General features: G+C 36.8%; 1 protein-coding gene across 4 annotated transcripts in view; it reads right to left on the reverse strand.

Moving 5' to 3' along the window:
- Positions 1-2,842: 2,842 nt before the first annotated feature.
- Positions 2,843-12,310, reverse strand: part of FSTL5 (follistatin like 5) — a 318,510-nt gene continuing 309,042 nt past the window's right edge. For all 4 annotated transcript variants that reach the window (XM_075421652.1, XM_075421651.1, XM_075421650.1 and 1 more), the window contains one exon: positions 2,843-4,720. In XM_075421652.1, the coding sequence (XP_075277767.1) occupies positions 4,018-4,720 (703 nt within the window). In that variant the 3' untranslated portion in view covers positions 2,843-4,017. The remainder of the gene's footprint in view (positions 4,721-12,310) is intronic.

Raw genomic sequence — 12,310 nt, forward strand, 5'->3', positions numbered from 1 at the left:
ATAGTGGAGACTTTCTGCACCTGCAAGAGAACTTGATTGTCACGTACCTTCATCTTTCTCCGTTACATTTCCATTCTCTTCCACTGTTTCTCTATAATGTAGTTCTGTAAGGATATCCTAAATCTTGAAAGTTTGTAACAGCTTGTGAAACAACATATGAGTGTTTATCACAAATTAAGAGTAGGCATTTGTTGCCTCTGCTTCCAACAGCAATTAGGAAAGACAGGATTCAAAACCAACTGTTGTGACTTCTGGGTTTCTATTAAGGGAAATCTGAAACACTGAAGACAGTGTTTGAGTTTTCGTTTATTCAATTTGATCAAACAACTCCTGGACACCAGAAACCCATTTCAGTTCCATAACAATGGGAAAGAAAGCAATTGCAGCCTTCAAGCTATTACACTGGACTAGCTGAACAAAATACAGGGAATTGGCAATAGACCTTTACCAAACTGCTTTAGCTAGAGTCAGAGATACTCTTATGGTGGGAACAGAGAAACTGGTTTTAAACAAGAATTCTAAAGTGATTGGGACAGTTTCTATACCACACAAATCACTGTGATATATTAACATAGTCAGACCTGTGAAGTCTCTTAGTAGAGTTTTTCGTCTCCTGGTTCACATAACAAGTATAGTGGTTTAACCTGGCTGGAGGCTAGGTGCCCACCAGACACTTTTTCACTCACCTCCTCAGCTGGACAGGGGAGAGAAAAATATAACGAAAGACTGGTGGGTCAAGATAAGGACAGGGAGAGATCACTCACCAATTACTGTCACAGGCAGAACAGACTTGACTTGGGGATGTTAATTTATCACCAATCAAATTGGAGTAAGATATGGAGAAATAAAACCAAATCTTAAAAATACCTTCCCCCTACTGCTCCCTTCTTCCTGAGCTTAACTTTAGTCCTGAATTCCCTATCTCCTCACCCTGAGCATCACAGGGGGATGGGGAATGGGGGTTGCGGTCAGTTCATCACGTGTTGTCTGTGCTGCTCCTTCCTCCTCAGAGGGGAGGAAGATTTCTCACACTCTTCCCCTGCTCCAGCATGGGTTCCCTCTCACGAGAGACAGATCTCCATGAACTGCTTCAGCATGGGTACTTCCCACTGGGTCGGAAATCCTGCCAACAAACCTACTCCAGTGTGGGCTCCTCTGCATGGGGCCGCAGGTCCTGGCACGAGCCTGCTCCAGCGCAGGATTCCCACAGGGTCACACCCTCCTTTGGGCATCCACCTGCTCTGGTGTGGGGTCTTCCACAGGCTGCAGGTAGATATCTGCTCTACTGTGGACCTCCATGGGCTGCAGGGGAACAGCCTGCCTCACCATGGTCTTCTCCATGGGCTGCAGGGGCATCTCTGCTCTGGCACCTGGAGCACCTCTTCTCCGTCCTTCTTCACCAACCTTGGTGTCTGCAGAGTTGTTTCTCTCAGAAATTCTTACTCCTCTCTCCCGCTTCAGTTGCCATTATGCAGGGGTTTTTAACCTTAACTATGTTATCCCAGAGGTGCTACCACCATCGCTGATGGTCTCAGCCTCAGCCAGCAGTGGGTCCATCTTAGAGCTGGCTGGCATTGACTCCATCGGACATAGGGGAAGCTTCTGGCAGCTTTTTGCAGAAGCCCCCCCTACAGCCCCTCTGCTATCAAAACCTTGCCATGCAAACCCAATACAATGAGCAACATTGTTTATTCAAGTTTTACAGCTTCTTCAATTGCCCAGTGTTGTTAATACAAAAGAACAGGATGCTGCCAAAACTGACAACTGACTTCGGCTTTGATAGAGATCGTAAGGGATCATGCACAGCACAGGACATCTTTCATTGTCAAGGGAAGCTCCCTATCGCCATGCGATTCAATTCTTAACTTTATTGCTAATGATTAGGCAAGCAGAGGGCAAAGCAAGTGCACAATCCACCTACACGGAGCAGCCTGGATAGGGAGCTGTTTAGCCGTGCTACTGGAGTGCACGCTTCTTGGTTTGGCCTTATATGCTTGTACAGCTTCTAGGCTAGAGGTTTTTGGCTCCGGAGGCTAGGCGTGAGAACAGACATCTGTCTATACTCTAATTACTCTGTGCCTGATTGATTAATACATGAGCTTTTCTTTGTAGCAGCCAAAGAAAACTTTTCCAGTTAGTTAAGCTCTTCTAAAAAGTTTTCTTTCCAAACTGTGTATTATTTTATATATAAATACAACTATTTATATACAACTATGTATAAAATAATAGTCAGATAAACTTTCTTCTGCCTTGCTTTCAGATAAAGTCTGTGTCACATGCCACTTCAGTGTGGCTACATTGGAGCTCTCACCAGTCAGGACTGTTTAAAATTTATGGATTTATTCTCCTTCTGTCAAGCATTTTCTACATACAGAACATTCACGTGGTGTAAGTTACAGAAGAAAAATGCATGAGACAGACTACTGCAAATAAGTGAGTAACAGACAGTTTACATGATTCTTGTTTGCTCACAATGGAGAAAAGTTGATAAAAAAGAAAACAGATTCAGTAGCTAGAAATGTAAGCAGACTCTTGTCTTAGTTAAATCTACCTACCAGGAGGTTTGCTCAAGCTAAAGAGAGATCTACTGTACCACACAGGGCAGGATGCTAAATGCACACAAGATTACAATGCTAGAAAATTCCAGATTTCTAAGCAATTTTACACAATCTAAATTGCAGTAAAATTTTGTTTAAAAAAAGATTTTTTTTTTTCTGATTGCCTTCAGTAAATGGAGGTCAGTTTAAGAGCTGATAAGCATTCTTTAGCAAAAACACAATAAAAATAAAAATATTTCCAAACTTTTAAAGACATTGCTCTAAGTCTGGATAGTTGTTTACTGCTGGCTTTCTGATCCTACTGACTTGTTATTCTACTTCTAGGAATTCATGTTTCCCATTTACATGATTAAGCATTGTTAGTATTAGAATTCTAAGTAAACAAACTATAAAAAATACAAAGTTTTTGTTGTTTGTTTTTTGCACTAATCCAATTGGGTGCATGGAATAGAAAACCTGTTGAGCTAATCAATGGTACAATGCACAAGCAAAAATGTTATCTACTGGTTGTAGACTTCAGTTCTTTGCATTTTCTGTTTCTTAAAATGCATTTTGTTTGTTTTTACATAACAGTTTCCTCGATGATATAAGCAAAGCTTTGAGATGCCAGGTTTTTAGAACACAGTTTACTCTGAAAGGATAAGTGCAATATTTCTCTTTAGTAGAACTGAAACTCCTTGCTGATGGAAAACCTGTGATAGCTGAAAAACCTAACATCTATTTTTTTCTAAAAAACAGTTAAGCTTCTGCAAGCACCTCTGTCAACTTAGACTCACCATGAAAATAAAATCCAAATTGCAGTGATTAGAAAACACTGCAAATATAATTTCTCCTTTTTTTTCTATCCATGTATGTTCCACAACTTGAGACCAGAAATTTCATATCAAAACTTTCTTCCCAATGACAAGGAATCCTGGAGCCACAGCGGGAATAAATTATACAATTTCTATGCTTTACCTTTGTGAGACTTTCACTCCAAGGCACAAGAAGATTAAACAGTGGACTGGACAGAACAGGACATAACATTTCAGTTTAAGGAGTTAAAGGTCGTACAACAGCTCTTCTTTTGTGTCTGAAGCAAACCAAACCAAAATTTGAATCATATTTAATCTTCCACTTACAAATGAGAAGTATCATATTAAATTGCCTAAAGCTTTTTAGTTTTTTTTCCTACTTCTTTTAAAATAACGTATGATATTTATCATCAATTTCAATATTTAGTAATTTCAGTGAAACAACACAATCTCAGTCGATAATTAATAAGCAGTACCATTATCAAATAGCTGTTGTTTTAGTAACTTTTATTTGGAAGTTGATTCAAATTGTGTTCAGCCAAAGAAAAAGCAGGTATAGAAGGGTCTAACAATTTAAAATAAAATTGTGCAAATTTGAAGAATGGTGTAATTTAAGTGCAATGTACTGTAAAACTATTAATTTGGTAAACCTCTAACACAGATCCTTATGCTTCTCCGACCCAAATTACTGTGTTGCCTCTCTCAACTTCAGTGATTTCACAATTTAACTTATTGAGCCGTCCATCCAGGATAAACAGAGATTCCTTGGAAGGGGTCATGAGATACTGACCAAAAAGACCGCTGTCTGTTATGAGACGATTCTTACTGTTCCAAGGCCATTCACCTGCCTTGACAGGCTCCTTCAGACTCTTCACCATCTTAACTTTGCCAGAGGAGAGCTCCACAAAGAGAACATCAGTTTGTGTGCTGGAGCTACAGTAGACATTGTATTGATGAGCTTCAGTGAATGATGGCTGAAAAGCTACATCAGATATGTGCAAATTAGTGTGAATGTCAAATGCATCCTGTATTTCTCCTCTCATTGTTATGGACTGGATCCTCATGAGACCTTTTGCATCATCAATGCTGACAAGGTAGTGTCCATCTGGAGAGATACGTGGTGTGCCTGTTATGTCTCCATTGTATCCAATCACAGAATCAGTAACGCTATCCACTATAAGCTGTGGTAGGACAGCCCCAGTGGTATCAGGCTTACAGCAGATAAAAAAATATCCTCCAAGATGTGTATAAGCCAGTGACTGAGGAATGCAGCTATAATCCTTTAAACTAATAGTCTTTATGTACGACATAGTTTCTAGATCAATTTTCTGGAGCACAGGCTCATCCTTATGAAGAATAAATCCAAACCTGGATGGAAAAGCACAAAATTAAAGAAAGTCAGAACTATAGTGTGCATTACGTACAGATTGGGAAAGACACTATAAGCAAAGTAGATGAGTTAATATGTGCAGCAGTGTATTGCTATACATCTCAGCTTCAGATGTTTCAGATATTAAGCAGTTTATAATATTTAAATTTTAGTGTTCTTGCAATTAGAGTGCATCAAGTAAAATGTCTAAAAACCATTTATCTGATTAATGGGAAAAGTGTTTTTTTCCAAATGACATAGGGGAAAAGGTAAAAGTTACTCTGAGCACATCTATTCAGTTACAACTTTTACAAAAGCCAGGAAGGAGAAAAAGACTCAATATCAATAGATAGTACATTGCATGTATTTTAATTCACTTCATACAGTTCTTCGACTTTCTTGGGAATATCAACTTAATCCAGCACTCATTGTTATTCAGATAATTATCTGAATTTTCCTCATTTTAATTCAATAGAAGTTAATATATTAAAAGGATTGAGGTTTATGCTTCCCAACTATCTAAGACCTATATTTCTTACAATTTAAATGACCCTTTATGTCTTTCCATACATCAAGGAATTATCACTGAACATGAATATGTTTAAACTTTAAAGTACTAGAGCTGAGTGTTTATAACATTTTAAATATAAACTATATGACTACTCTCTAATGTTAACATGTAAGTTCTGACTGCATAATCAGTTGACTGTATATATGCAAAACCCACCACTCTAAATAAGCTGGACTCCTATGAAAGTACATTAGTTTTACTTATAATCTAAGCAGCTTTCACAGCACTTTTCCCAAACAGTTGTTTTCCTTTGGTACATTTCTTAACACAACATTTTCCCCTGAATCTTTGATCCCAAGAATAAAGCTGCGTGCTGACATATAATCTAAAAATACCTTTCTCATCCTGTTCATATAAAGCACTATGACAGCCAGAATGTTCCAACAATTGAGTTTACAACAGCAGAAAATTTTCACACTATACTTTGCAACTCCAATATATTTACTCATCAGTGAACCACCAAAGTAACAGTCAAAAAAGGTTTCAGGACATTGTTCAGTGCGTTCCTCCAATATAAGACAGGGTGAATTATATTTGCACTTCCTACTGAAACGATATAAGAACATTTTTAATTTTAGCCCGACCTTCCAAAATCCTTGCATCTGCTTCAGTATCATAGGATCATGGAACTACAGAACGATTTTGATTGGAAGGGACCTCTGGATTTCATTTGGTCCAACTCCCATCCAAAGAAGGGCCAGTGTGAATCAGACTTCCTGTGATTACGAGTTGAGCTGATTATGACATCACTTTTGTCTTTGATTATTCAGCCACTTATAAATATATGTAATCTGAATTAAGGGAGCTGGGCTTGTTCAGCCTGAAGAGAAGGCTGAGAGGGGACCTAATAAATCTCAAGGGTGGGTGTCAGGAGGATGGGGCCAGACTCTTTTCAGTGGTGCCCAGTGACAGGACAAGGGGCAATGGGCACAAACTGAAGCACAGGAAGTTCCGTCTGAACATGAGGAAGAACTTCTTCCCTCTGAGGGTGACGGAGCACTGGAACAGGCTGCCCAGGGAGGTTGTGGAGTCTCCTTCTCTGGAGATATTCAAGACCCGCCTGGACAAGGTCCTGTGCAGCCTGCTGTAGGTGACCCTGCTTCGGCAGGAGGGTTGGACTAGATGACCCACAGAGGTCCCTTCCAACCCCTACCATGCTGTGATTCTGTGATTCTGTGAAATTGTCTTGCTTAGAAAAAGGGTGAGTGAGCCTTTACAAAAGTTAAGTCAAGATAACTTGACTATTACTTTTCTGTTCACAAGGTCTGTTTTTCTGTCATAGAGGAAGACTAGGATCATCAGGCAGAATATGGTTTTTAGCTGTTTTGGTGATATAAAAATTTCTTAATCTTTTTGGGCAGACATAAAGTCATTGATTCTTGATTCTGTTATTATGTAGTAAGCATTTTTCGGTCACAAGAAACATACTTGTACTCTATTATGCACAGAATCCTCCTGTAACAGAGGTTAAATAGTAAGCAGCATTCTGACATTTCAAATGTTTATGGTATATCTCAGTGTTAAATAACCAACATTACAGACATGAACAGTGGTTAGAAAAGGACAATAGAATTAGCTTATTGATTGTCTTTTACATAACAGCCTCCAATGTAAAGCAACAATCAGTGAACTGTCCAAGAGTGTTCACAACATTCTGAAGGATGGCTTACACATATCTTCTACTTAATCTTTACTTCTGTAAAACAATAACCAGAAAACCCAGTGCAGCTTAAAAGGACTTTTCCTGTATGACAACTGACTGAGGCATAGACATTGTCATCAGTGTTGGTTTCATTAATATCAAATGCAACACAAAATTGAAATCTCTAACCCGCTAAATCAAGTACTAAAAAATCAGAAAACTTAAAAGCAACAAAAACAAATACAGAAAGTTATGTTGGAGTTAATATTATACACAATATAAACTCATTCAAACTTCTTGACCCATTAAAGTTTTTTTGTATAATCAATCTTCAGTCCTATTTCTGATACAATCAGGTTCATATAATTCCATGCAGACTGTGCTCTCTGCATCCTTGCTCTACTCCAGTGTTACTGCTTTGGAATCCATTGGCCAAATCTGAGGAGCAGAGGTTGTAATGTGTGTGTGGGGTTTCTGGTGATTTGGTTTGGTAGCTAAGTGGAGGACAACTGTGCTCCTGCAGAGGGAAGCATAGCGTGGACTCAGCAGGAATTCAGCCTGTGACTTAGAATTAGCATGTACAAGTGGCAAGTTAGAAAACATAAAGGGGGAATGTGGAGAAAAGCGGACATACTGCTGTGCAAGAAGACGGTTGGTACGTGAAAGAGAGATTAGGGTATTTTTAGAGGGACAAACTGGATACATGGGAGAATCTGTGATTGTTGTGGAATGGTGTAACACAGGGGAAAAAAATTCTACTGGTTAATCCAAGCTTGGATAAACTCGTTTAAAAGTGAGTTAATCTATTAATTCACTAACACGAATTGGTGAATGTTAGGAATATACTAAAATTACTTGACTTCTAAGGTAAATAGGTAAAAATTATTATTTTCAAAGAAAAATTGATTTTTTACTTAGGTCTGCTCCTATTCTATGTGATTTTTAAAACTTCTGTTCTTAGAAGAATCGTACTTAAATTACATTTAAGTTTATAAATATCTGTGTTAAAAGAGAAATCTAGTATCAATTAGTGATGTCATTTTCATAAATTAAAAAATAAATATGGTGCTCATGAACCCTTTTCAATTCATATTATTTTAATGAGTTAAAGGTATGTGAAGACAAGAGAAAACATCTAATTTCAAGTCAATGTGGTGGCTGGTACTAAATACATTAAATACTTTATTTTCAGCTAGTACAGTAATTTAATCTATTTTAAGAGAAGTACACAGTGCAGACACTCTTTTATCTAATTACTTTTGTTCTCAATTTCAATAGTGAATGCAAAGAAACTTTTTTTTGTTTGAGTTTGGTAAGATGACTTTGGGTTTGAAAGCATTATTTTTCTCTTCCAGTACACTAATACAAAGTAATGGGGAAAAATAGGAAATCTTATTTAAAAGAGAAAGAAAAAGCTCTCACAAAGCTGTTTTTAACTTCTGTAGGTACTTAAAACACAGACTTATATCCAACTGTCATTTTCAGATGTACATAAACACACACAAAAGTAATTATGTGATTTTGAAAATCCCATCAGATCCCATCTATATTATTAAATAAATTAATACTTTTAAAAGTTTGGCCTACTGTTCTCAGAAACTATATTAAACACAGCTAAACTTGTTTTCTGTAATTTATCAATCATTTAACATTCAAACATATTTGATACATTTAGTTGTATATGTGTGTCCACTAGATTTCACGGTACCTTTATTTAATTCAGAAAAAAGACTTAAAAATTTGCTATACGTTCTGAGCTGCACTCAGAGAAAATACAAGTAATTTAAAAAAATGTAATGAATTTTTAACCATTTTCTACCACAAAACAAGTTTAAGAACCTAAATGAACATACTTTAAACTTGACAAACTCTGAAACAACTGTTTTCATATATCACACATCAACCTGACAAGTAATAAGAGGAAATCTTTGTGCTGCTTGAAAAGATATTTATTTTAAAGATTATTTCAGCTGATGAAAATGACCCTTTCCTTCTGAAGTAGAATACAAACGCAAAAGAAGCTTAGCATCAATTATCTAAATCAGCAGTTCTTACTTGCTGATTTAAATCACAATTAAAATGAAGGATTTAAATCAGTTTGAATCAAAGAAATCTGCCTTACTTATGAGTACTTGATTAAGCAGTGTTAACAATCAATTTATGTGATATTTTTCCATTCAGATGTCATTGATTTAAAGAGGAATACATAAGTTATTAACCTTTGCTTCTCAAATATTATTCACAGCAATAATATGTTTTTGAGCCACAGGTACAGTCAGCTTATGTTAACTTTGGTTGCATAAAACCCTTGATTACCAAAACAGTGAATATATTATCTAAAATTAAATTAAAGGTAAGATCTTACATACCTTCCCTCAGTGTTACATCAGCTGAAGGTGTGGAAAGACTCACACTCAACAACTAGCTTTTCCTGTAGAGGAGGATGCTGCCATTGATTTGTCCTCCAGCTTCTCACTGCCTGGTGGTAGCTTCTGCTGGACGAATTCCCTAAATTCTGCTAGCTGAGAAGTTTGCACAAGCACTCCCCAGTGCATGCCATTAAGATGAATTTAGTTATTGTGGAATGATTTAAATGTTTTAGGTAGTGTCTGTTGACTAACCAGGTTGGTATGAATGAAATAGTTTAGGAGCCAGAGAAGAATGTGGATATAAACTTTCACACTAGCACACGTAGATTTAAAAAAAAGGATGTTTGTCTATAGCAAGGGAGTCCAGATCTTCAGGCTTAATCAAATCCTTAGTCTAAAGCAGATCAGCAAACGCATTTTAAAACATAAACCAGCTGATAACGTATCTTGTCTCAAGTATTTCAACCACAACTTTCCAAAGCATTCTAGTTTCTCGTGCAGCTTTATCTATCCCTTTGTAACATTTAGTTCCCAGTCTGAAAGCCACAAGCAAAAAGCTTACAGTATCTTGCATAGATTGTTCTTGCAGTTTAAATAGTGGCTTCAGCTTTAGTAATTGAGTTTATGTGAAGACTAAAGAAACTGCCTTCAAGCTTGCAACAACCCCATCCTGATGTTGGATTTGTTGCACTTAGGAGGTCTACCGTACCTTGCTCTGAAGTTATTAAGACACTTGGTTTTATAATCTTCTGCTGCAGCAGCTAATCATATATATTCTGGTAATCAGCTATACCTGAATATCCATTTACAAGATAACTTTGTGGACTCAAACATATTTACAGCTATCCATGTTCTTCATTGTGTTCTGCTCATTTCTGAATTTTGAAAACCTTTTTTGTGAGATAGGCCCTCAGTCCTTTCTTTAAGTAGCAATTTCTCTAGCCCAGGAAAAATATAATTCTACTTTTTTGTAACGTGAACATGATAAAGACTTTTTGCTTTATAATGTTTTCTAGTTCAAACTTTAAAAACCTACCACTTTGGACACAAATGTAATGCTAGTCTAGAAGTTCATGTTTTTGGAGGTGAGTCTACAAAAAGAACAGGTATGCAACCAGAATAATCCATTGAACTTAAGTAGCAGTTTTTACTTTACAAATATTACAGCAAGTGAAGAAAGCAGCTGAATGACTTGCCTAAGGCTATATAATGATCTATTGGCAAAGTCTGGATAAAAATACAGGTTATCAAAGGCCCAACACAGTTTCTAACTGATCATGCTACAGGTTACCATTGCAACTGCGGTCCGAAAAAGACAGATGGGAGCAAGTGCAGACAACTAAAATATATCCTTTTGAACAAGAATATAGGAAACGCTTCGTCAAAATAATATTTGTGAACATTATAATTAGACAGAACTTTGGACCTGGGTGGGAGAGAAGATCCAAAGTGGGAAGCTGGTTCTTCATGAAGGACCTGCCCTTCCCCAGAACCAGAAATATGGCTGCCAAAAGTAATTTATTAGAACTAATAGGATTTTATCAATACTATTGTTCAAACAATTCTTTCTCAGCCTGTCATATTGCCTGTAACTTTTCAGTGCCCCAATTAAAATTCAGTAAAGCTGGACAGAGATGTAAATACCCAAACAGCCCAACAATAGAGATGAAAAAGAAGTGGCAAAAAAGATAGTTTCAAAGCTGCCAGTCATCTTGAACGTAAAAGGATTTGGCAAGCTGTGTGTTTGATATATTTTTTTGTCTGCCTGTCTCAGTGAGAGCTGTGTGGCTGGGGTTTTGAGAAGCTGAACAAATCAAGAGAGAGGTCTGTTTGTTCATGTGCCTGTGAGGCTTGTGTGTCTAAATCTCGGTCTATGAGAATTGCTAGTTAGAGGCCTAAGGATGGAAAAAGTGATGGAAGCTCTGGAGAGAAGATACAGCAGGGAAAAGCGGAATGAAGGAAACTGATACAGAAAGCTCAGGATTCCATATCTGTTACAGTGTAAAAAAAAAAACAAAAAAAAAAAAAGTAAAAAAAAAAACAAAACAAAGAATGAGAAATTATACTTCATCTAAAGATAAGGAAGTATTTTCCAGGCCACTACCAACTGAGGAAGACAATAAACAGCTTTTTTGTAGGAACATATATCTCTGAAGTTAGATAATTTGTTTCTGATAATTCTTAAACAGTTGACTAGCTCTTAACATTTTAATAAATCTCAGAATAACAGGAAAATTTGGAAAGCCTGAAAGAGGATTGTTGAAATAAAGTCAAGTCAGGTATCCCAGCTAAGCTGAATAGCTTGATGTATATCCCAGGGAAATAATAAAATAGATGATATGAGAATCAACTACAGAAAAACATGAACATAATGCAGTCAACATGGATTTATGGAAAAATGAACCTTGTCAGACAAATCTAATCTAATTTTTTTTTAATTAGAAAACCTTACTGAAGGTAACTGAATATCAGTAGGGCATATCTTTCTGGAAATAAAAACATATGTCTGAAGGAAAAATAATTTCTCTGCAATAAAAAGTAGTTGTCAATGCAGAATCATCACTTTGCAGGGAAGTTCTCCTTGGTATCAAACCTGATACCTCACAAAATTTTCACAGGCAGTTTGGATGTAAATATGTGTTCATCACACTAAGGCTGTAAATAATGACAGGATAGTCATTATATTAGTTGCTCATTTAAGCAAAATGTGTTCAAACGTAGCCAAGTGTAAAGTTGAGCAGCTTTACTTGTGAATGAGGAACGCAGGAAATGCATGTAGAATGATATACTGAAAAGTAGCGACTATGAAGGGATTTAAGGACCATAGCAGTCATGTAGGTCTATATGGGATCGGAGCCTATTGAGTGAATAAAAAAAGACTCTAAAGCCCTGGTAAAGTCCTTGGAGGAATATATAGAGGTGAGTAAGAATAAAGGAACAGTCTGATATCTGTGCTCTACATTGAGGATATCAAATGAAGAATGTTTATGTTGTTTTATTTCTGCCC

Source organism: Opisthocomus hoazin, chromosome 5 (genome assembly GCF_030867145.1).
Source record: "Opisthocomus hoazin isolate bOpiHoa1 chromosome 5, bOpiHoa1.hap1, whole genome shotgun sequence".
Classification (NCBI taxonomy): Eukaryota; Metazoa; Chordata; class Aves; order Opisthocomiformes; family Opisthocomidae; genus Opisthocomus; species Opisthocomus hoazin.